The 23,998-nt window shown below is 49.4% G+C and overlaps 2 protein-coding genes across 8 annotated transcripts in view; one reads left to right on the top strand and one right to left on the bottom strand.

Moving 5' to 3' along the window:
* CKAP5 (cytoskeleton associated protein 5) overlaps window positions 1-3,626 on the top strand; it is a 115,564-nt gene extending 111,938 nt beyond the window's left edge. For 6 of the 7 annotated variants that reach the window (XM_045486744.1, XM_045486741.1, XM_045486745.1 and 3 more), the window contains 2 exons: window positions 2,659-2,810; window positions 2,914-3,626. In XM_045486744.1, coding sequence (XP_045342700.1) covers window positions 2,659-2,810; window positions 2,914-3,159 — 398 coding nt within the window. In that variant the 3' untranslated portion in view covers window positions 3,160-3,626. Of the gene's footprint in view, window positions 1-737; window positions 2,611-2,658; window positions 2,811-2,913 lie in introns of those variants that run through there. The other variant, XM_045486747.1, reaches the window with a different exon arrangement.
* Window positions 3,627-6,306: 2,680 nt separating this feature from the next.
* Window positions 6,307-22,904, bottom strand: F2 (coagulation factor II, thrombin). The gene is made up of 14 exons (XM_045486749.1): window positions 22,769-22,904; window positions 22,232-22,395; window positions 21,499-21,523; window positions 21,143-21,193; window positions 19,616-19,721; window positions 19,371-19,507; window positions 17,693-18,007; window positions 17,242-17,367; window positions 17,035-17,161; window positions 16,192-16,359; window positions 15,488-15,661; window positions 15,085-15,266; window positions 6,708-6,778; window positions 6,307-6,566 (listed from the first exon to the last, which is right to left on the bottom strand). Exons 1-14 carry the CDS (start codon window positions 22,845-22,847, stop codon window positions 6,423-6,425), a joined length of 1,869 nt encoding a protein of 622 aa, XP_045342705.1. The 5' UTR covers window positions 22,848-22,904; the 3' UTR covers window positions 6,307-6,422.
* Between the last annotated feature and the right edge of the window lie 1,094 nt (window positions 22,905-23,998).

The raw sequence follows: 23,998 nt of genomic DNA, 5'->3' as shown, positions 1-23,998 counted from the left end.
TCTTATCACTTGAGATACCATTTACGTGCCAGAGAGGCCCAGTGTTGTTTTGGGTCCAGCTCAGACCTTCTTCCTAATCCCAACAGATACATCCTGCATGATGCCTCCACTTGGGTCTCTAGTAGGCATTGTAAACTCAACATGTCACTGCTAAGTTCCAGATATTCCTCCAAGTCAGGGGGAGACCTGCTGTTTCCTTTCTTGTCCATCTCAGGTGATGGCAACTTTGTCCTTCTAGTTTGCTTAGACCCAGAGCCTTTGAGTCTTGTCTTCCTCTCTGTCGGGAAATCCTTTTGGCTCTGCCTGCAAACCATGTACAGAATCCACACACTCTTCTCATGACCTTCACGGCCACTGCCCTGGTGTGAGAGTCATCATCGCTCACCTGGTTTATGGCACTATTCTTCATGCTGACCCCTTGCCTCCACTGTCGCCTTCCCATTTCCACGCATAGCACCAAAACAGTACTTCTCAAATGTTTCCCAAAGGCTCTCCCTTTCTCAGCAAAAGGCCTTCTAGAGATCTACGAGGTCCTACACGTAAGGCCACCACTAGAGTCGCGTCTTCTACTCACTCCGACTCCCATTCCGAATACTCCAGCCCCCACCAGCCTCCTTGCTGTTCCGGAACACACCAGGCACTTATGTACCTGCTTAGACCTCTGCACCAGCCGTTTCTTACATGTAGATTGCTCTTCCACAAGATGGTCTTATGACTGGCTCTCTTTGTTCCATCAGATCCTTGTCCAGACACCAGTGTCTCAGTGAGACCTTCCTTAAAATTTGTCATCTACTCCCCACCCCTTGATCAAGCAAACCACGGTATGTCCATATGTAGACATTCTGCTTATTACACTTCAAGAAAAAACATCTTAAGGTCTTGGAGAGGCATAATTTAAGGTGTTGAGAAGAAGAGAAAAATAATTTCAGAGAATATAACTGAAGCTTCAGCCTAGCAAGATTCTTACGTGGTGAGAGAGAACATGACTGGAATCTGAAAACCACAAAGGATGGCTTCTCAGCCTTTTGGCTAAGATCAGGTGTGAAAACCACAAAGGAACACGGTTTTTCGGGCAAATTTGGGAATGTTAGAGGAGGAGTTTCAAGGAACTCACAGAGAACTAGATGCAGGACAAATGTGAGAGCTCTACTCTGCATGGTGACAGAGATCTGTCTTTTGGTGTAATAAGGCCCTTGACAGCTCTTTTCTATAACTGACACCTTCAAGGTCTTCCTTTGTCTCTAGATCCTGTGAGCAGTAATTTGCAGATACTTTGGCTTTTCCACTGTGGGGAAGTAATGTTTCAGCTTAACATTCAGAGAAGCTTTCGTTCCTATCACTCAGCAAGTACTGTTGTGTGTGCCAGGCAGCAAACAGAAGCCTCTGCTAGAATTTCACATCCACCAGAGTAGGGCGCCCGGTGGCTCAGTCGTTAAGCATCTGACTTGGCTCAGGTCTTGATCTCACAGTTGGTGAGCTCGAGCCCGGCTTTGGGTATAAACACGAGCCTCGAATGAGCCCCACTTCTCTGTCTCAAATACGTAAACTAACAAATAAATAATAGATAATAAATTAATAAATAATCCACAAGGGTAGAGACAGACGCCGAACAATTAACCTAGTAGATACTGTGTTATGTCGGGTGTTGGAAGTGGTAAGCGGACATACCGTAGTTTGCTTGATCGAGGCAGAGCCCCCTTTTCTCACTCCCAAAGTCCTCTCTGGTGACATCCAACATTTGATACTTTGGGCCTGAACAGCACATTTGCAACATACGTGCGTGTCCCCACTGATGCCTGAGCGGTTTTGTGTGGAAAGCATTCACACGTCCCTCACCGCTCTCACGTCCTTCGTTCACTCTCCGTCAGAGCATTCTCCTCACGTTTACATTAGGGATTCCTATTTTCCTAGAGGAATCTTGTGTGCGACTCTTGGGTTTACCGTAAAGAAGTTTGTCGTCCCAGGACCTTATCTTTTTGGTTTAGATAATGCATCTTGTAACGCATTATCTTCGGGTGTTTTAAATGCCTGCATTTTGTTATTGTTCCTTCTCGGGAATTTAAGAACTGTGACAGATTTTTTTGGTTTCTCCCCCTCTCCTGCCAGAATATTGCTCTCCACTCTGGGAGATGCTCCCGTTCCTGTCCCTTCTTTGGGTGTTTGTAGGACACCTCCGTTTCCGCCTCTTCCCCTTGAATACACTGTAGCCTTCAGCTCCTGCTCTCTCCCCCAGTTTGAATAAGCACTTTCTCCTGTGTGTCACCTCGTCCAGACCTCGTCTAATCGTTGCCAACATTTAAAATCCTTAGGTTCCTCGGCTGGACACTTCCCGTAGCCCCAGCAGTGGCGTGGGCCTTTTGGATGGCCCAGGTCGGCATAGGGTCACAAGATCCAACCCCTGCATATCCCAGATGTAGATGGCCGGCCCAACTGACAGTCTGCTCTTCTCTGTTGACTCCTGAAGCTCTCGCTCAGCTTATCTTGTGTATTTCAGAGCACCCTTTATCACCAACTCCAGATGGACTCTTCTGGATTTTTCAGTCTTTATAATGGCGATATCTAGGTCCCAAATCGTTCCCTGTGGTGGCAGATCAACCAGGCCAGTCTAGAAGTGGGACGTGGGTACATTTGAGTGTCCTTTCCACACTTCCTCTCTAGGCATCTCCCCTCAGACGGAGGTCACGTGTATGTCTGCTCCCACAAGCACAGTGTCCTCCATTGGTAACACAAACGGAGAGGAGGTGGGACCATCGGTCTACCTGGAAAGACTCAAAATCCTCCGACAGCGGTGTGGTCTGGACAATACAAAGGTACCGCTCCTTTCCTTCCGTGTGGCTCGGGGACGGAGTGGCCGCTGCCGTTCCAGAGCTGCGCACCGACCCGCTTGACCAATGTCTCCCCTTGTCTCCACAGCAAGATGACCGACCTCCGCTGACCTCTCTGCTCTCCAAACCAGCAGTTCCCACGGTTGCCTCTTCCACAGACATGCTGCACAGCAAACTCTCTCAGCTCCGGGAGTCCCGGGAGCAGCACCAGCACTTGGACCTGGATTCTCACCAGACTCACTCTTCAGGAACCACGACCACGTCCTCGTCCTCCACGGCTAACATTGACGACTTGAAAAAGAGACTGGAGAGAATAAAGAGCAGTCGCAAGTGAAGCCGCCCCAGCCCCCGGCACCCCGCAGCTTCAGTTCACTAAACTCGGAGTCCTCCTAGTCGAAGGGCCTCGGCAGGCCTAGCACACAGACTGGCCGGCTGCACACACCGCGGGTCCGGGAGGAGCCGCCGCGGCGCGAGTCGTTGTACATACTCTGCTTCTCCGCCAGCGCCCTGCCTCTAGAAGACTGTCCGTGTAGTAGTTTAGTGTACAGACTTGTAAACAGCTGCCCTCCTCTCAGCTCCGACTAGTCTCCATAGCCTTTGTCTTTTATTTTTAACTGCTCATTTGTAAAGTCGTCCTGATCTTTCCTAGCTTTTAACTATTAGAAACTTTAATAGTTTTTCCTTTGAGTTTGTGAGCTCTTCTCCCTGTAGCCCTGAAGGGTCACTGTATTCTGTATGAATGCATGGCATGATACAACTAATTTAAGAGTCTTTTATAAATAAAGTTTGCATTAACTAGAACTGTCTCCCAAGATGCTCCGTATCTGGGCAGCTCTGTCATCGGTTCTTGGGCCCGCCCGGCCGGCAGCCACAGAACGGTTAGGGAGGCCCCCTCACGGAGCAGCGCCGAGGCTGGGTGCACAGGCTTGGGCTTCTGCTCCCTTGGGAGGAGCAGCAGAGCACCTTTCCTGCTTTCCACCTGCAGCCCCTGGGAGAGCAGAGGAGTCCCTTCCCCATTTTGAGGTCCTGGTCATGACTTCCCTCCCATCAGCACTGTGGTTCCAAGGAGCTCTTGGGCTTCCTGCCACTTTGCACGCGAGATGGGCCCCGTTCTGACCGGGCCGCGGTGCCTCTCACATGGGGACTGGATTGGGGAGCATCTGACTCAAGGAGGTGGGGGGATATTCAGGAGTTTCCTGCCTGGTTTCTGGCATCTGAGTCTAAACCCACAGCTGCTTCATGCTCAGTCTGAGGACCAGAAAGGGAACGGAGGAGTCTCCTCCGGAAAAATTCCCCAGGGCCTCCCTCCACAGTCAGAAAAACCCTTTAGCACTAAGAGGCTCTGGATTCACATGGGCAACTTCTTGGGCAGCCAATGGGGTCAAGGAACTTTTTTCTAGACTACCTTTCACTCAGCTGGCGCTCAAGAAACGAAAGGCTGGCGGAAAGTTGCTTCTAGTGTGGTTCTCAGGTGGCCCCCGTGCTGCCTGGAATCACACTCGCCTCTGCCCCCCGCAGTGGGAACATGGGAGTAGGTGCTCCCTGGAAGGAAGACCGAGGAGTTAGTTTGCTGCTGTGCTAGGACAATGTATTTGGAAAGAGTGGCTGTGCTTGGGTCAGCGATTTGTATGCTGACAGCTGTGTTGAAGGGAAGCGATCTTGAGAATGTGTACCCTTGTTTCAAAAGCAGAGTTGGGATACTCGAATTCTTAATCCATTTCCCCAATCTGGTTAAAAGCTCTGGGCTGGGGGCACCTGGGTGGCTCAGTCGGTTAAACGTCCGACTTCGGCTCAGGTCATGATCTCATGGCTCGTGAGTTCAAGCCCAGCGTCAGGCTCGGTGCTGACAGCTCAGAGCCTGGAGCCGGCCTGGGATTCTGTCTCCCTCTCTCTCTGCCCCTCCCCCACTCATGCTCTGTCTCGGTCTCTCAAAAATGAATAAACGTTAAAAAATAAATTTTAAAAAAGCTCTGGGCCACCAAGGTCCTGCAAACTCACTGAATTCCCAGTTTTCCCCCTGCTTTCTGGTCAACCAGAACCAAACAAGGGCAAAGGAACTCAGTCCCAATTCTCTGTTCCTGAAAGTATTGAAAAACGGGAAGGGAAAATAAAGAGGAGGGAAGGGGACAAAAGTACTTACCTCCAGTCCCTTCCCACTCTAAACCATGAGGTTTATAGATCTTAGTTGAAGATTCTAGGTCACAGATGGTGATCATGGTGGCATCCATGTTCTTCCCCCAACGAGCTCAGGGATGAGACTTCACAGCACAGTCCCCCAGAGAATTATCAAGTGATCGGCATCTCACGCCAGCTGACACTCAGTGTTGTGCCTGTTGCAGGCTGTGGTGCCTCACTCCCCAGCCACAGATGCACTGAACAGGAGTGGCAACGGGCCGTGGTGCAGCCAGAAACTCGGCGGAGCCGCGCAAAAGGGCAGTGGTGCGTCCGCCGTGCTCCATCCCAGACCAACGACCTCTGCCAGGAGCAACCTTCGAGAACATGCTGTGACTCTTAGGACTCAGACATTCGTCCAAACCCTTTCTGAATCTACTTATACACCCTCTAAGTCCCATTTCGTAGAGAAACAAATTTCTCGGGTCTGATACCGATGATGTGAGTAGAAATCCCAGGAAGCAACAACCCCACCAACGTGCTATTTGCAGGGGCCAGAGGAGGGGAGTGGCAGAGCAACTTTGATCACACCAGGCAGGAGTGAGCATACAGGCGGCCGTGATTTATGCACAGCTTACCAGGTACTGGGCACTTGGCTAAGTACACCATACACGTTACCTAAATTACTCCTCAAAACCCTACTGAGGCAAGTAATGTCATTGCATACATCTTCTATGTAAGGAAACAGGCTCACGGAAGTCAAGTGCCTTGTCCGTGGTTCTCCCTTTCCTATCCCAGAACACTGAACCCAGACAGTCTGACGCTGGGACCCACACTCTGAACCGCCATATCCCACAAGACTCTCAGATGAAGGCACTTCAAATAACTGAGCTTGTTGGGGGCATTAACCTGATGTCATTTTGATGATGTGCAGAAGCACATAGGGACTTGCGAGGAAAGCGGGAGGTAAAGAGAAAGGTGTACCTACTCACCCCTCATCGCTCCGGTCTTCCTCCCGCCTCTTCTCTGGTCCTGGGACAAGCGCTTTACGGCCCTGACAGCAGAGTGACTGAAAGCACAGGTTTCAGTATCTTCTGTGCTCCAAGTCCAACTCTGACCCTTCTTAACTACGTGACCTTGGACAAGACGCTTCTCCTAGTTGATTTCCTCACCTACCTCTTACGAGCATGAAATGAGCTAACCCACGAAGGCCCCAAGTCCAGAACATTTTCAGTACTCCTACTCTCAGGCCACCACCTCCCCATCACCTGCCTCCCCACCTTCTAGGACTGGGGGACCCGCTAAGTCCTGTCATCCAGTCGGACTGGTCTTCCAGAGCTGCCCACGAATGGCACTGGGAGTGCTGAGGCTTGTTGACAGGCACTTTTATTGAGAACTATACTTTTAGGAACAAAGCACAAAAATAATTCCTCCGACTTGGTTTCTGTGATTTTGCAGCGAGGAGCCTAGAAGGTGAACGGCCCCCTAACTTCCAGACTGATCAATGACCTTCCGTATCCACTTCTTCAGGCGGAACACGTGTGTGTAGAAGCCGTATTTTCCATCCCTGTCACAGCCTTCGCCCCATGAGACGATGCCCATTTGGTACCAGCGGTTGTTAAAGGGGCTCTGAGGAAGAGACGTGGGGATTCCAACAGAGTCAAGTCCAAGGCAGTGGCAGGCAACTCCTCCTGAAAACTGTGTCCGTCCTTACCCCCCTGCACCCTCAGAAGATCCACCCACCAGCTCCTGGCCTTCAGTGATGCTTACCTTCATGACAAAGGGTCCCCCGCTGTCGCCTTCACAAGCATCCCCTCGCTTCCCTTCATTGGGCTTGTAACCTTGGGAAAGAAGAGTAGAGCTCAGGCGCAGAGCTCGTGCTCCCTCCACTCCTCTGGAAGAGACAGCTGGCGAGTGTCCACTTGACCCTTTGTGGTCATCCTTGACTCCTCACTTCCTCACCCCTCACATCCCGTCCCTATCACGGCTCTGTCTTCAGCACGCATCCCAGTCAGCTAGTTCTCACCGCCTCCCTCCCTGGTCACAGCACAGGCATCTCTCCCCTGAACTAGTTTCCCTACCTCATGCACGCGTGCGCGCACACACCATCATCATCACCGGAATACGGAAAACACCCAAACTTCAAATCAATTTAGTATATTTAATGGGCATCTAATATTAACACTTATGTGGAGAGGAGAATGTAAATATCTACTAGATAAAAGAAGTGGGTAGAACTGAATTGGAACCTTGTAAATGACACCAAATCTACAAAATGAATGGATGACAACTAAAGAGATCCATACCAAGATACTAGGGAAACAAAAAATAAGAATAAAAAGCACCTTGGCTAATAAAAATTCTCCCCTCAAACAACCACGAAACAGAAGAAAACTAACTGAATGAAATTTCCTCAAGCAAAAGTGTAGGATGTAACAAAATACCTTGAATCAGACATCCAAAAATTTTAAATAAATGGACAAATCAGTAGGAAGAAACACAAAGAAAGGGACTGAAGTGGAACTCAGACCAAAGAAGAAATCGGAGTTCCTTAAAAGAAAAATAAGACCTTGGAACAAAACTAATATTTATTATATAATCCAAGAAAACTTCACAGAAATAAAATAAGATTAAAGGTATACATTGAAAGGATCCACATGGGGGCGCCTGGGTGGCGCAGTCGGTTAAGCGTCCGACTTCAGCCAGGTCACGATCTCGCGGTCCGTGAGTTCGAGCCCTGCGTCGGGCTCTGGGCTGATGGCTCAGAGCCTGGAGCCTGTTTCCGATTCTGTGTCTCCCTCTCACTCTGACCCTCCCCTGTTCATGCTCTGTCTCTCTCTGTCCCAAAAATAAATAAACGTTGAAAAAAAAAATTAAAAAAAAAAAAAAAAAAAAAAAGAAAGGATCCACATGGGGCAGCTGGCAAAAATGACCTGAAACACTCAGCTCTGGGACATATCCCAATAAAACTTCAAAGATGAAGGAAAAAGCCCTCAAAGCCTCCAAGCACAAAAGACCAAATACCTCACAAGTTCTAAAGAATGACACCAGCATCAGATTTTCAAAACCAACATACAAAGTAAGTAAGCAACAACAAAGCTATACTTCTTTTAAAAATTCAGGGAAGGAAACGTAAGCCACGGATTTTATACACAGCCAATCAGAGCTTCTGGTGTCGAGACTACAGGAAAACAGTTAACAAACACAAACTCAAGAAATTCTACCACCATAACCGTTGTTGAAGAACCTGCTTCATCCAACCAAGAGATTGAATGCTTTAGCAAAAGGGCTGATTAACTGTTCTGACAAGTAGAAAAATGAAGCTAAAAATATCAAGATCCTGAAAGAGGAGTGTAAACTCACTGATTGTTGTATAGCCAACAGGTGGGAGTTAAGAATTAATAGGTCATATAAGAAAAGAAGGAACAAAAGGCATTTCAAAAAGGTAGAAGCCCAAAGATAATCACTAGAACAAAAATGCAAACCTTCGTAAATACATAAATTTAAAAACACAAAGAAAAGATCACATGGGAAAAAATACAGCAAATGAAACATAATACACGTAATAATCACAAAATACGAATACAAATTCAATCATATCGATAAATGTGAATGGGCTTAACTCACTTAAAAAAGAAAAAGATTTCTTTTAATTCTTCCTCTTTTTTTTTTTAAAGTTTATTTATTTTGAGAGAAAGACTGTGAGCAGGGGAGGGACAGAGAGAGAGAGAGAGAGAGAGAGACAGAGAGACAGAGAGAGAGAGAGAGAGAGAGAGAGAGAGAGAGAATCCCAAGCAGGCTCCAGGCTCTGCGCAGAGCCCGATATGGGGCTCGATCTCACAATGGTGAGATCATGACCTGAGCCAAAATCAAGTCAGACAGATAGGGGCGCCTGGGTGGCTCAGTAGGTTGAGCGTCCGACTTCAGCTGAGGTCATGATCTCTCTGTCTGTGAGTTCGAGCCCCGCGTCGGGCTCTGTGCTGACAGCTCAGAGCCTGGAGCCTGCTTCGGATTCTGTGTCTCCCTCTCTCTCTGACCCTCCCCCATTCATGCTCTGTCTCTGTCTCAAAAATAAATAAACATTAAAAAAAAAATCAAGTCAGACATTTAACAGACTGAGCCAACCAGGTGCCCCTTCCCCAAAATAATTTTTAATTTGACTCACAAAGCAGGATCTACCTATGCTAGATATAAGAGACAAAACAAAGTGATTCATAGAGGCTAAAGTTGGAGGGATGGACAAAGGTATATCAAGTGAATGGAAACAAAAAATCAGGAAGAAACAGTGATCCTGAAGTTGAAAATAATTTAAGGAAGTAGTACACTTTTAATGCTAAAAGCCACAATTCATAATGAATAAATAACAATTACCACTACCTGTGCTAAACAGCACAACAACCACATTTATAAAGAGACTGTAAGCAATGCAACGAGACAGAAATACATTAATAGAATTTAACACAAACTCAGTAAAAGATCAACTGAACTGGGGGCGCCTGGGTGGCGCAGTCGGTTAAGCGTCCGACTTCAGCCAGGTCACGATCTCGCGGTCCGTGAGTTCGAGCCCCGCGTCGGGCTCTGGGCTGATGGCTCAGAGCCTGGAGCCTGTTTCCGATTCTAATGACCTAAATAAGAGGGCACCTGGCTGGCTTAGTCAGTAGAGTCTGTGTCTCTTGGTCTTGGGGTTGCGAGTTCGAGCCCCACACTGGGTGTAGAGATTACTTAAAAATAAAATGTAGGGGCACCTGGGTGGCTCAGTCTGTTAAGCATCCGACTTCGGCTCATGTCATGATCTCAGTTCGTGAGTTCAAGCCCCACGTCGGGCTCTGTGCTGACAGCTCAGAGCCTGGAGCCTGCTTCGGATTCTATGTCTGCCCCTCTCTCTACCCCTCCCCCGCTCATGCTCTGTGTCTCTCTGTCTCTCGATAACAAATAAACGTTAAAAAAAATTATTAAAACACAATATACAAAATAAGGTGCTAAGGAGAAAAAAAAACATAATAGATTGCAGTACTCTAGAAAGATACAACATAGACTTGAGCAAATGGGCAGACATTTCTTGTCCTTGAAAAGAATGACGTCAAAAAGATGTCACTTCTCCCTCCCTAAATTAATTTATAAATTTAACACAATCCCAACAAAAATATCCATAGGCTTTTTTTTTTTTTAATGGAGCTAGACAAATTGATACCAAAGTTCATACAGAAAAACAAACCTGCAAGAATTGCCAGGAAAACACTGGAAAAGAAAAACAGGAGACAACAAACCCTACCAGATATTAAAACATACGCTAAAGTCTCTATAATTAAAACAAGACAGTACTTTAATAGAATAGACAACAGACCAGGAGAACCAAATAGAATGTCTTTGAATAGAAACAGATTTGAATACAAATAGAGCCTAGTATGTGACAAGTGTGACATGTCAAATCACTGGGGCAGAGGCGCCTGGCTGGCTCAGTTGGTAGAGCACATGACTCCTGGTCCTGGGGTTGTGCGTTTAAGCCCCACGCTGGGTGTAGAGCTTACTTAAAAAAAAAAAAATCAAATCACTGGGCAAAGATAGAATTTTTAATCAATGGTGTGGGGACAGCTGGTTAGCCATTTGGACAAAGAGAAGTTAGATCCATACCTTGCATCATACCCAAGAATAGACTCCAAATGACTCAGGGGTCCAAGTGTAGAAAAATGAAACTAAGTACTAGAAGAAAACGTGAGTGAATTTCTCTATGACCTGGATGTAAGGAAAGTTTTTCTAACTCCATCAAAATCCAGACACAGTAAAATATTAATACCTTTGGCTACCTAAAGAAAATTTTTAATTAGAAATGGTAAAAGGCTGGGGCCCCTGCGTGGCTTAGTCAGTTAAGCGCCCGACTTCGGCTCAGGTCACGATCTCACGGTCTGTGAGTTCGAGCCCCGCGTTGGGCTCTGTGCTGACAGCTTGGAGCCTGGGGCCTGTGTCTCCCTCTCTCTGACCCTCCCCCATTCATGCTCTGTCTTTCTCTGTCTCAAAAATAAATAAACATTAAAAAAACATTTTAAAGAAATGGTAAAAGGTTATAAACGTTAAAAACCGAACTGGGAGAAAATATTTGCAACATATACCACAAACAAAGGCCTATACTGCCATTACATGAAGAACTCTCAACAATTGACGGGAAAGGGACAAAAAATGGGCAAAAAACCATGAATAATTCATAAAAAATACTATAAAAATGGTCCTCAAGCATCTGAAAAGATGTTCAATTGCAAAATATTGACAACAATCTAAATGCCCCCACACAGGAAACAGTTGAATAAGCTATGGTACATCTATAATGGACTACACGGTGTGGCTTTTTTTTTTTTTTTTTTTTTTCCAAGAATAAGGAAAACAAGGGGCATCTGGGTAGCTCAGTCAGTTAAGCATCTGACTCTTGATTTCGACTCAGGTCATGATCTCATAGTTTGTGAGTTTGAGCCCTGCATCAGGCTCTGTACTGATGGTGTGGAGCCTGCTTGGGATTTCTCCCCCTCTTGCTCTCTGCCCCTCCCCACCTCAAAAATAAACAAACATTAAAAAAAAAAAAAAAAAAAAAAAAAGGAATAAGGAAAAAAAGTCTATAACCAATATGAATTTCCAGGATATATAAACTGAAAAAAGCAGGGTGCCTGAGTACCAGGGTGCCTCGGTCCGCTAAGCGTCCAACTCCTAATTTCAGCTCAGGTTATAATCTCACGGTTTGTGGGTTTGAACCCCACATCAGTCTCTGCACCGACAGTGCAGAGCCTGCTTGGAATTCTCTCTTTCTCACTCTTTCCCTCCCCCTCTCCTGCTCTCTCTCTCTCTCTCAAAATGGTTAAGTATCCAACTCTTGATTTCGGCTCAGGTCATGATTTCACGGTTCATGGGTTCAAGCCCCACATCGCCTGGAGCTTGCTTTTGATTCTGTGTCTCCCTCTCTCTCTGCCCCTCCCATGCTCATGCTCTGCCTCTCTCTCAAAAATAAACAATAAAATTTTTTTTTTAATTTTTAAAGTTTTTGTAAAAAATGAAAAAAGCAAAATACAAAAGAATGTCTACAGCATGCTACGGTGTATGTAAAAAGAGGGAAATAAAAGGGGCGCCTTGGGTTTCCATGTCTCCCTCTCTCTCTCTATCCCTTCCCTGCTCGTGCTCTCTCTCAAAAATGAATATACAATAAAAAAAAATTTTTTTTTAATTAAAACAAAGCGGGGGAATAAAATACATATGTGTCTGCTCATTTGTGCTAAAAGAAACACAGGAAGAAAAAAAAACACAAACTACTGCTATGGGGTGACTAACAGCCTGGATGGCAATGGAGTGGAAAGGATAAGGGGGTAAAAGGATAGAAGGGAAAGGGGAGTGTCACTGTCTGAGTTTCAGAAGCATGTTAATACTCCAAAAATAAAAATGACAAAGATGGGATTCAACAAAGTTGAATACAATTAGAAACAACTAAGCCTAACTGTATTTTAAATAAAAACACAGAGAAGGGAAGAAAAAACTAACCCATGTTACTTGAGAGAGAGAGAGCATGAGCAGAGGAAGAGAGTCAAAGGGGGGGAGAGAGAGAGAATCCCAAGCAGGCTCCATGCTGTCCACATAGAGCCCAATGCAGGGCTCAATCCCAAAAACTATGAGATCTTGACCTGAGCCAAAAATCAAGAGTCTGACATTCAACCAACTGAACCACCCAGATACCTCCCAAGTTACTTTTGAACACAGCATTTCAACTATGTATCTGTAGGCTGAAGACAGAAACACTGTGAAGAAATGCTGATCCTTAGTAGGATTGTTTTTCACTGTGAGAGGGATGGGTGATTCTGAAACAATGTATTCTAGTATTGATCAAATAAGTTAGTATCATATGAATAATAGGAGTCAAATTTCTCTCTACAACAGAGAGTTACAAATATGGAAAGGGAGAAACTAAAATTAATCCTGCTGGATTGCAGTAGGCAGGTTCAGATAGAGAAACTGATAAATGATAGAAACAAAAATCAATCTAGATGTTGGTGTATGAATACACACGTTTTCTAGATCTGTCTGCTGAGAGGACATAGAAGCAATGACATCCCAGTAGCAATGTGCACACCTAGCACCCAGATCTTGGTTTCTAAGCACTGTTCTCCACTAGAAAGAAGGTGGGTTGAATCTGGAATATCTCACTCTGCCAGTGTAAGAAAGTACTCAGGAACGACAGGGACATCAAAAGTCACAGAAGCCAGGCTGAAGGGACTCCCACTGGCCAAACTTGGCAAATTTGAAAATCAAAATAAATAATGATAGAAGCAAATTATAACCCTTAGAATAAAGACCCAGGAGTCCACACTGACAGAATGAAAGAAAGGAGAGGGCTCCCTTACAATGAAATAAGTAATAAATGTAGAAGGAATGACAGAATTAGAAAATCACCATTAGGCAGCCCTCCAGAGTTGGAAGAATGGTTTGATGAAAAACAGAATACATAGTGTCAAAGTTTCTCCCCACAAGATAGTTATTAGCAGAACCTCAGAGTGAGAAACTGGCCAGATGCAGACACTACCTTAACCAAGAAGTCAGAGTTAATCTCACCAGGTATGGGACAAATTGATGTCACACGCCTGCTGATGGAGCAGACTTAGAAGGACACAGCATGGCTTAGCCTGAATCTGATCACAAGGAAACCAAAACCTTAGATAAACTGAACTGAGAGCCAAGCTAGAGATTCACTGGGCTGCACTTGCCAAATATGTCCAAGCCATGGAAGACAAAGAAGAAAGACTGACAACTAAAGACGGTGTGTGACCCTGGATTGGATCCAGGTGAGAAAAACCTTTTCCCCCTTTGCCTTAGAAGACATTAGTAAGTAGGACAACTGGAAAACACTTGAATAAGGTGCACAGATTAAATAATGGTATTATATCATTATTAATTTCCTGATTTTAACAATTGTACTTGTTACGTTAGAGAACATCTTTGTTTTTTGGATTTTTCAACTATGTGGGTAAAAAGGCATATGTATAATTTACTCTCAAACAGTGTGTGTATATGTGTTTATATGTCTATAAATACACACCCAAAGTGGGGGACAGAATCTTGATGACAGTATACAGGAATTCTTTGAATTATTTTTGTGACTTTTCTATGAGTCTGAAATCACACTAAAAAAAAAATTTTTTAAAGTAAGCTCTGTGCCCAATGTAGGTCTTGAACTCATGACCCTGAGATCAAGAGTCCCATGCTCCACCAACTAAGCCAGCCAAGCACCCCTAAACTAAAAATTTTTAATTAAGTTAGACCATCTATTCACCTGTCCCCAACCCTCCAAAACTTCCTATCTCAATAAAAGCCAAAGTCCTTCAAGGCCCTTAAAGAAGTGCCCATCTATGCCTGCCTCCCTCCCTCCCCTCATCTACTGCTGCCCTGCCTATGTTTCCCGCACTCCAGCCACACTAGCCTCCCTGTTGTTCCTCAGACACACTAAGCACACTCCCACACCAGGGCCTTTGAACCTACTCTCCCCTCACCCTGAAGTGCACTTCCCCTAGACTGGCTCTTCTTCACTTCTTCTAGTCTCTTTTCAGAGAGACCTTCTCCAGCCTTGACCAACCACTCTCTTTAGCCTACTCTGTCCCCATCTCTCTCTCCCTTACTCTGCTTGATTTTTCTTCCTAGCAGAGGTTGCTATTCTACATCTGTTTACGGACACTCTCTCCTAGGAAGGGAGCTCTCTGAGGACACAGGCATTGTGCTTGGGTCCTTGTTGTATACTGTAGAATATTGATCACAATAGGCATTCAATAAATATTTGCTGAATGACTGAACAAATGGCTTTTCCTCCACCCATGGCCTCATGCTGTGTGGACTTACGTCTATCAACAACTTAACCAGTGACTAGCACACCTAGTAGTTTATAATATAAATATCACACACACACACACACACACAAAATCTAATCTAACCCTCACACTACCTTACAGGATAGAGACTTTCATCTCCATTTTACAGACGAAGAAACTGAGCCTCTGACAGGTTACGCAACTTTGCCCGAAGCCATTTGGCTTGTTAAGTGACCAGATCCAGGATTGGAATAGGCCTGTGCCCTTCACATGTCTCAGTCCCCCCCACCCTGAGGCCCAGAAGCGCCCGGGGGACTTGCCAGCACAGAACATGTTGTCCGTAATGCGGATCCTGGTGGACGCCCTGCAGACCGGCTGCTCCACAAGTGGCAAGTTCACCACCTGCAGGACGCTGGGCTGCACCTCACCAACACTGGCCGTCCACGTCTCCTTCAGGTTGCCCCAGCCTGTCACCCGCCCTTTGTATTCAGTCTGCATCAGTCTTTAGGGGAAAGGAGAAGGACCTTGTGAGAACTGGCCCCTCCAGGAGCCCCCTGGCCTCAACACTCCCTTGGAGACCCGAATCTAAAACACCGGCGCAGAAAGAACTTCTGGGTTTACTCTGAGCCCCCGAGGCCTGGAAGGGGAAGGAACTTCTGCAAGGCTGCAGTGTCCCCCAGGCCCAGAACCCAGCCCGGAGACCCCCCACCCCCTGAACCCCACCTGGCCACTGTGTCCTTGTCAGGCAGGCACACGGGGTGGATGTAGTTGCTGAAGGCGATGGGCTTCTTGAGCTTCAGCAGGGCAATGTCGCGGTCCAGGTTTTCCCTCCAGTTGTACCTGGGGTGGATGTAGATCTTTTCCAGCATGGAGATCTTTTCAATGCTTCGTTCGTACCTGCACAAACCCCAACAGGGAGACGGAGAAGCTGTAAGCCACCTGGTGGGGGGCAGCCAGTCCCTGAGAAGAGAAACCGCCTGCCCTTGGGGTCCAGGAAAGGGGCCACCCTCAGGCCACCAGTGAAGGGAGAGCACTGGCTCCTGCCCTGGCAGCATCTTCTGGCCTGAAGCTGCTCAGGGCTTTGGAGTCAAAGAGTCCAGGCAGGTGGGGGAGGAATGCAGGCTGCAGGCCCTGGTCCAAACGGTCTCTGTTCACAGCTCACACTTGGGCCGTGTCCTGGTGCCTGCCTGAAGGGGAGCTGGAGACTGGCCAGGATTTCATTCTCTGCAAAGCCTTAGTTTCTCTGTCCCCAGCTCCAAACCTCAGCTGAGACATGACCAAATGGACCTCACAGCAGAGACTGCTGGGTTTTCTACTGTGGGACATGTACAGATATATTCCACATGCCCCAGAGCCACCAGAGCCCCTCACCGTCACTCTGAAGGACTCTGAGCCCTGGCAGACATCCATGGGCCCCCATCCTGTACCTGGTGCGGGAGTGCTTGCCAATGCGCACCAGAAGGTCATTCTCGGTGAAGTTCTTGTCCCAAGGCGGGTACAGGAGGCAGTGGGCAGCGGTGAGGACCCAGCGGTCACTAATGAGGCTAGCCCCACACAGCAATTCCTGGGGACTCTTCCGGAAAAGCATCACCTGCCTGGGAGGGGGAGTGGGCAGCATTAGGAGCTAGGTGGGCTGTCTCTCCACCTGCCCTAAAATAGAAAAGTCCCAGGTTTAAGAACTAACTGGACAGGGGTGCCTCGGTGGCTCAGTCAGTTAAGTGTCCGACTTTGGCTCAGGTCATTATCTCTCTGCACCTGATCTCGCGGTTGGTGAGTTCAAGCTCAGAGCCTGGAGCCTGCTTCAGATTCTCTATCTCCCTCTCTCTCTGCCCCTCCCACACTCATGCTCTGTCTCTGTCTCAAAAATAACACACACACACACACACACACACACACACACACACACACACACACACACACAACTGGACAGAGCTGCCTGCTAGGCCTAGAACCCAGCTTGATCTGGTTGCCCTTGAGAACTGGAGCCTCCACATGCCCCCAAGGGGCTGCCTCCTGCTATCTGCACCCTCCCCAGCTTCTGCAGGTCCAGAATTTGCACAGCCTGGCATAGCTCTGGGGTCAGAGAAACTGACTGAAGTAGGCAGACCCCTTAAGCTCTCTGGGCCTCAGCTTCACCCTCTGCGTGTAAGAAGCAATACCCCCAATCTCAGAGGAGTGTCAGCTGTCCTGAGCTGGGAAGCCCAGGCCTGTGAGGGAAGAGTGCCCCGGCGGGTGTCCCCCCTGCCCCCCAGGCTGTCCCCACGACGCACCAGGGTGCAGTGCCAATCTCCGCGTCCCAACCCTCCACGATGCGCCCGTCGATGTAGGAATCCAGAAGCTTCTCTTCTGTTTTGTCCTTCAACGACTTCTTCTCGAACAGAGGCCGCAGCCCACAGTCTGCACAGCAAGCCCGGTGTGAGGAACCGAGCTGTGCCCCGAGCCCCACGCCTCTCCCCCCGCCGCCGCCACCACCTCACCTGCCTCCCCGGCGCCGAAGGTCTTCTCGTTAAAGAAGGTCTGGAACTCCTCTGCCGTGGTGCGTCCCTCGATGGGCGCGTCCGGGTCCTCGGCCTGCCCGTCGCTCACGACCCCCAACGGCTCCTCTGCGGAGAGCAGGGGCGGCTGGGGCCGGGCCAGCCTGCGCGCAGCCCCTCTTCAGCCTCCCCAACCCCCCGCCCCCCTCCCCGGGCGTCCTCGGAGGCCCTTGCGCAAGACGCTGAGAGCCCAGCACACCGCGGCCTCGGGAACTCTGCGTCGGGCCCGAGCAGGTTCAGCTGCGCGTGGGGCCAGACCGGCCCTGCCGCCGGGAGGAGGCGCTGCCGCGGACCGCGCCCCCTAGCGGCGGGGCAGCCCTGAGTCAGAAGAGGCGCTGCTCGGCTCCGCCCCCAGGCTCCGCCCCCAGCCTCAGGCTCCCCGGCCCCGCCTCACCGCAGTAGTCCAGGTTACAGTACTCGAAGTCACCAGGTCCCCCGGACACATAACACCACACGCCCTCCTCGTCCCCGTCCGGGTTGCGGCAGAAGTTCTCCTCCAGCGGCACCAAAGGATTGAAGTCCTGGTTCTTGCTCAGGGCCTTGGCCTGACTGCTGTCCCAGGCCAGGCAGGGGGACCCTTGTGTGGTCACCGCCAGGCGACCGTGGTAGTACCGGCCACGCTCAGGGATGCAGGAGTCCGATGGAGGTGGCAGATTCACCGTGGAGTTTCTGGAGCGTGGGGTCGGCTGTACAGTGACGCCCCCCTGGCCTGGTGGGTGGGGAGGCAGGGGAGCAGGGTGGGTGGAACCACACGTGGAGCCAGACGCATAGGGTTTGACTCCCTGCCTTCCAACCTTCTTCCTATGTGATCTCAGGTCACTTGACCTCTCTGAGCTTTACTTTGCTTGCCTATAAAAGGGGTGACTAATGCCATTCTTGCAGGGGTGTTGAGAAATTTAAACAAAATACATACTGTAAGGGTGGGGTGCAACATGGGCCAGAAATAGCAACTAGGTTTCACCTCCTGGGCTATCTGCCACCTGTTGGTAGTGGCTGCCTGGAGTATTTAAAGAAGGATTCTATTTTTATAGGGGCACAGCAGGAAAAGTAGCTGGGCTGAGTGAGGATGCCTGCAACGTGGGGGCGGGGGCAGGCTTGTGTAATGGTAGCTGCTTTTGTTACCATGACTAGTAATTTGCTGTCAGTCCCAGGATCAAGTATTGGGTCCAACAGGAATGCATGAAAGACAAAGAACACCAATCCATATTTGGTGGACGAATTCTTTACCCCTGCCTGGCTCCACATCCTTTGCCCTGTGATTTTATAGGCAAAGGTGTACTTGTCCACCTGGTGACTTTGGCCTTGATCATGTGGCTCACCCTGGCCAATGGAATGTGACAGACTGATACCCCAGCTATGAGTCTAGGCCTGAGACACACTGTGTGTTTCTACTCAGTTTTGTACCTCTACCGTCATCTTAGGAGATGGTGACTTTCAGCCTCAGCCCCAGGATGAGTAATGTGAAGCAGACCAGGATCCAACCCACCCAAGGAGCCAAGCTCAGCTGGACCCAATGTTTGAAGCCGAACCAGCAGCCAACCCTGCATAAGTGGCTACCACAGACACAGGCAAGCACAGCTGAGATCAGCACAGCACCCAAGCTGACCCTCAGACACATAAGAAATAAATGCTTATTGGTGTAAGCCCCTGAGCTTTTGTGGTTGGTTGTGATTTTGTGGGTTTTTGCAGCATTATTATGGCTAGAGCTAACTGACACATCATGCAAAAGAATAACAACAGAATCATTCTGGGCTGGACGTAAAGCACTCTGTAGTGCTCAGAAAAGGGCCCATGGACTGAAATGGTTAAGGAGGGCATCCTGAAGGGAAGAGAGCCTCAAGCAGGAAGGAAAGCATATTTGGAATGAGCCACAGCCTGGGTCATAAGGAAGCAAAGACAGGGGAGGCAGGTGAGGTCAGCTCTCTCTGGTCTGCTGACTTCACTGACCCACAGGCCCAAATATGTTATAAATATCTAACCCATGCCTAAAGGTAGCCAGGCTCTCATTTCCTGTCCCAGGCTGCTAGGCACCTGAGCCTTGGCCATGGGCTGCCTACTCATCCCCAGCTCACCACAGATGGGGATGCTGCACTCTTCCCTTCGCACGGTGGGGTCTGTAGTATAGCACCAGGGCCCAGTGGTGCTGCCATCTGGGTTGCGGCAGAAATTCTCCTTCAGGTCGGCCCCAGGGTGGGTGGTATAGTTGATTCTGGAATAGGGAATTGCTCAGCAGAGGCCATGCCCCCCCCACCCCCGCCCAATGTCTCCTAGCCCCATATGCTCAGCCCCACTGACGACAGGCCTACCCATCACTCACTCAGGCTTATGTGGGTAACGACTCCTCCATGGCTGGCACTCGATGCCTGACCGGGTGAAGTTCACATTCCCTCGGTAATTCATACCCAGACCTTCAGCACAGTTACCTGCAGAAACCCCAGCCCACATCTCTTACCCTGAGGATCTGTCCCCCTCCCACTTAGCAAAGCTCTGTCTACCTCCTCCAAACTACTTCTGCTCCACAACCATTAACCTGCATTTCCTCAGCCACCTCCTCTGTACCCAGCAGTTCACCAATCTATTTAACAATACTCACCTAAAATTCACTGAGTACCCACCATGTGACACCCATGTGACAGACACTGTGCCAGGTACTAAGGACATCATGAATAGTAAGACATAGGGTAGGTGCCTGCTCTCGTGGAGCTTATAATCAGTGGCTCCTCAGGGCCAGTAGGATGACAAAGTGAACAAGGTCCTTCTAATCTTGCCCTGGTCTACCTGTCCTGTTATCTTAGCTCCTCATGCATCAGGGCCTTTGCACATGCTGTTTCCTTTGCCTTGGAATGCTCTTTGGTTGGTTCATCAGTGCTTCCCACAAATTTAGGTGGAACTCTGCCTCTTCTGGGGGGCTGTCCCTGATTTCTGCCAGCAAACTAAATGTTCCTTCTCCTGGCATTGTCTTGGCACCCGGAATAGAGCTTTTCCAGCAATCACACTGATATTTTGTATTTTTGTTTCCCTATGAGACTGTGAGATCCTTGGCTCTCTTAAAATCCCCAGCATTCAACATAGTGCCTGGTACATAGCAGAGGCTTAGTAAAATGTCTGTTGAATAAGTTCTTTAACAAATAAAAGGCCAATGGTTAAAGAGTTATTGGTAAGAGCTAGGGTCTGTTGTTATATAAAAGATGTATTCAGAATGCTGTGGAGGAGGGAGGAGGCTCCTTGCAGGCTTAGCAAGGTGATGGCTTTGAACTAGTCCTTGAAGGATAGGAATGTTTTCAGTAAGTGGTGACAGTTGCTCCAGGGGAAGATGACAATGAAAGCAAAGGCCAGGAAGTAGAAACATCTTGGCATGCACAGAGAAGTGCTTGCTGTCGGAGTAGCTGGGGGTCTGGGTCTACGGTTGGTACAATGGGAGATAAGGCTGGAAGGGAAGGTTAAGGCCAGACCTGCAAAGTTTGCCAGGCTAACAAGCCTGTGCTTTATTCTGGGGGCAATGGGCACCCCTCAACGTCCTGAAGAATGAATGTGACATCATCAGAGCTCTGCCCTGGGAACCTGGGGAAGACGGACTGGCATGGACGGAGGCTTGGATGAGAATAGGCCTTAAATATGAATTCATTATCTATTCATTCATTTGTTCCTCCAACATTAATCATCTAATTCATTGCTGGGTACAGAGCCAGGTGTAAAGATACATCCTTGACCACAGGAACAGAAAGGCAAGGTCAGGTGCTAGAGGCCACCACTGCTGGGCCACAAACCTTAACCCACCCGACCTCGCTCTTCTCCCAGACTGCTTGCTCACATCCTGCCCCCCACCCACGCATTAGCTCCTCACCTTCCAGACATTCCATGAGCTTGTCTCGAGGTTTCCTCACTGACTCACAAGCTGGAAAAGACCCAGAAACTTTTGGGATTGGGGTGGGGACAGGATGGGCTCAAGTAGAGGGTGGGTGAGATGAAATGCAAAATCAGAGAGAGGGACAGGCAGATGGTAAGAAGGAAGGAAGGAAGGAAGGAAGGAAGGAAGGAAGGAAGGAAGGAAGGAAGGAAGGAAGGAAGGGAGGGAGGGAGGAAACAGGCATGGGTGGAGGGACGGATAGGTGCATGACCAGAAGATTCTCCAGAGTAGAACATCTTCTCACTGGGGTCCCCAGGACTTCCTTCCAAGAGCAAGCCCTTCCCAGTGCTCACCTGTGTACTTGGCCCAGAATACATCCTGAAAAATAAGGGCTGGCATGAGGTTGTGGCACATTCTGTTTTGTTTCATTTTGTTTTTCAATAGACTTTATATTTTCTCCTTAAACCTTCTTCTTTCCCTCACCCTGGTCACACAGGGGGCAGGCTCTGGAGAGGTTTGTGGTAGTTTTCCTATTTTTGTTTTCAGAAACACAAGCCCACTAAGGAGAGGAGTATTTGAGGAGAGGGGAGTCCCTCCCCCAACCAACCAAAACCATGGGTGGGCTAGACTGGAGAAGGGGGGTATGTGGGGCCCAGGCAGAGCCCTGGGGAAAGGAAAGGCTGCACCAAGCACCCAGAACCCCGAGGCCTCACCAGAGTCCCACACTCCACAGGCCACTTCCCCACCGCAGAAGAGCTGGAGCTGAGAGGCCATGTGGGCCAGGGCCAGGGCCCCCAGAGACCTCAGTGCACATGTGCAGACAGACATATGAAGACAGAGCAGCCCCCGATGATCTGGAGCCTCACCAGGCCACCAGATCTTGACACAGCCCGGGTGTCGAGCCCTCCGAGAAAGGCTGAGGTCGCTCATCTCCACAACCCAGTGAAATGGGGCCCAAGAGGACCTGAAGTTACCAACAGCTTAAGAGCCGAGACGTCCCTTGCTGCCTCATTTGTGGTCCCAGAGCTGGGGCCGCCTGGATGGCCCCTGCCTGCCCCCCCACCCTGCCGCGTAGCCGGCCTTCACCGTGGCAAAGGAAGACTCCAGGGCCTCAAAGGCCTCCTCGTAGCTGCACAGCTCCTCCACACACTCTCGCTCCAGGTTGCCCTTGCGCACTTCCTCCAGGAAGCCACTGTTGGCACGTCGGACCCGCTGGAGCAGCGATAGTGCTTGCTGAGGGGCCAGGAACACTGCAGGAGGAGGGGCGTGGGACAGCGGCCTCAGCGAGCCAGGCCGTCTTGGCCTCTGTGGTGGCAGGAAGCGAGCCTGGCCTGCCCCGCTGGCTTCCGAAAGGGATGCCTGGGATAGCAGCAGGACCCAAAAGGCTGCTATCAGTAGCCTACCAGCTCCTCTCCATTCACTGGACACCCCACTCCCCATCCTGAAGGAGGGGAGCAGTCACTGGACATCCAGACCTGAGCACTCGACTCCTTCCCTAAGCCATATGCTGTAGGCTGAGACCCACCTGGGGTTGGCCCTGTGTTCTCGGTCAAGGCAGGAGACCCTGGCCCATGGGCCCATATCCCAGGCTATCAGCCTGTTCCACCTCCAAGCCCCTCTTACCATGCTGGCTGTGCACAAGGCTACACAGGGCAGCTAGGGCCAGGCAGCCAGGTAACCACAGGCCTCGGATGTGCGCCATAGTGTGTCAGCTCCTGGAACTCTGAGGGCTTGTCCTGACCCCTCTGGGTTAATGTTGAACTAACATGAAGAAATCAGCCAAGAGGGAGAGGTCACCAAGTCAGGGCCATGGGACTAGTGGAGATAGTCCACCCCCCACCATCCAGGAAGACAGGCCCTCCTGGGACCAGGGATAGATGGTCTGAGAGGAAGTCACAAAGGAAAGGTCAGTGTGCCCACCATTGCCCAGCCCTCCCTCCTGGAGACATGGGCCAACTGGGGCTAGTGGGCACACCAGATCTTCCTGAGGCTCCTTCCAATCCTCACACATGGTGATGGTTGCTTTAATCTCCATGAGCCTCAATGTCTGCATCTGTACAAGGAGAACAGGACTAACGGCAATTATGAATGTAATGCCCATGAAATGTAATAAGTGCTTAATAATCAGCAGGCATTATGTATAAACCCGTGGGAGGTTTATGTAATCACAACACACAGATAAATGAAACCAGAGACAAGGGTGTGGCCAGATGAGAGCTGCCCTCCTTGCCCCAGCCTTTCAACCACTTTCCTGCCTGGGAGCTGAGGAGGTGTGGCCACCAGTAGTGGCTGCTTGGGAGGAGGAGCCAGGTCCAGGGCCTTTGGGCCTCTGGTTTGTTTCCTCTCACCTCCTAGGACCGGCTGCTGGCCCCAGAACAGGGACCAGCCCAAATCCTTGGGACTCCTCGGCAGGGCCCCTCCCTCTCCTCCTGCCTATCTGTCCTGGGCCAGGCCTAGAGTGACTGCTGGCCCTACCCTGCCCCTCGCCCAGCCCTACTCCCATCCCTCCCCCATTTTCTGTTTGCATTCCGCAAGGTAAATATTAGTCCTGCATCTATGAGGACAGAAGGACAAAGAGCAGGAACACAGGGAGCACAGGTTCCTGTCTTGCCATCCTTCAGGCCTGGCTGTTTGGGTCTAGACTGCCATCATGTAGAGTCTGGGAAGATCACAGGGCAGGGCCCAGTGCCAAGCAGAGCAGAAAGACAGTTGGCACAGAGCTGGGGGTCAGGACTCCCACAAACCAGTTTTATTCGTATATATGTGTGTGTGTGTGTGTGTGTGTGTGTGTGTGTGTGTATTTATGACACATAAATACACACACACACACACACACACACACCCACACACACT

This window comes from Leopardus geoffroyi, chromosome D1 (genome assembly GCF_018350155.1).
Source record: "Leopardus geoffroyi isolate Oge1 chromosome D1, O.geoffroyi_Oge1_pat1.0, whole genome shotgun sequence".
In the NCBI taxonomy this organism is placed as follows: Eukaryota; Metazoa; Chordata; class Mammalia; order Carnivora; family Felidae; genus Leopardus; species Leopardus geoffroyi.
Note: the sequence above shows the minus strand (reverse complement) of the source record. Positions and strands in the feature narration are given on the sequence as shown.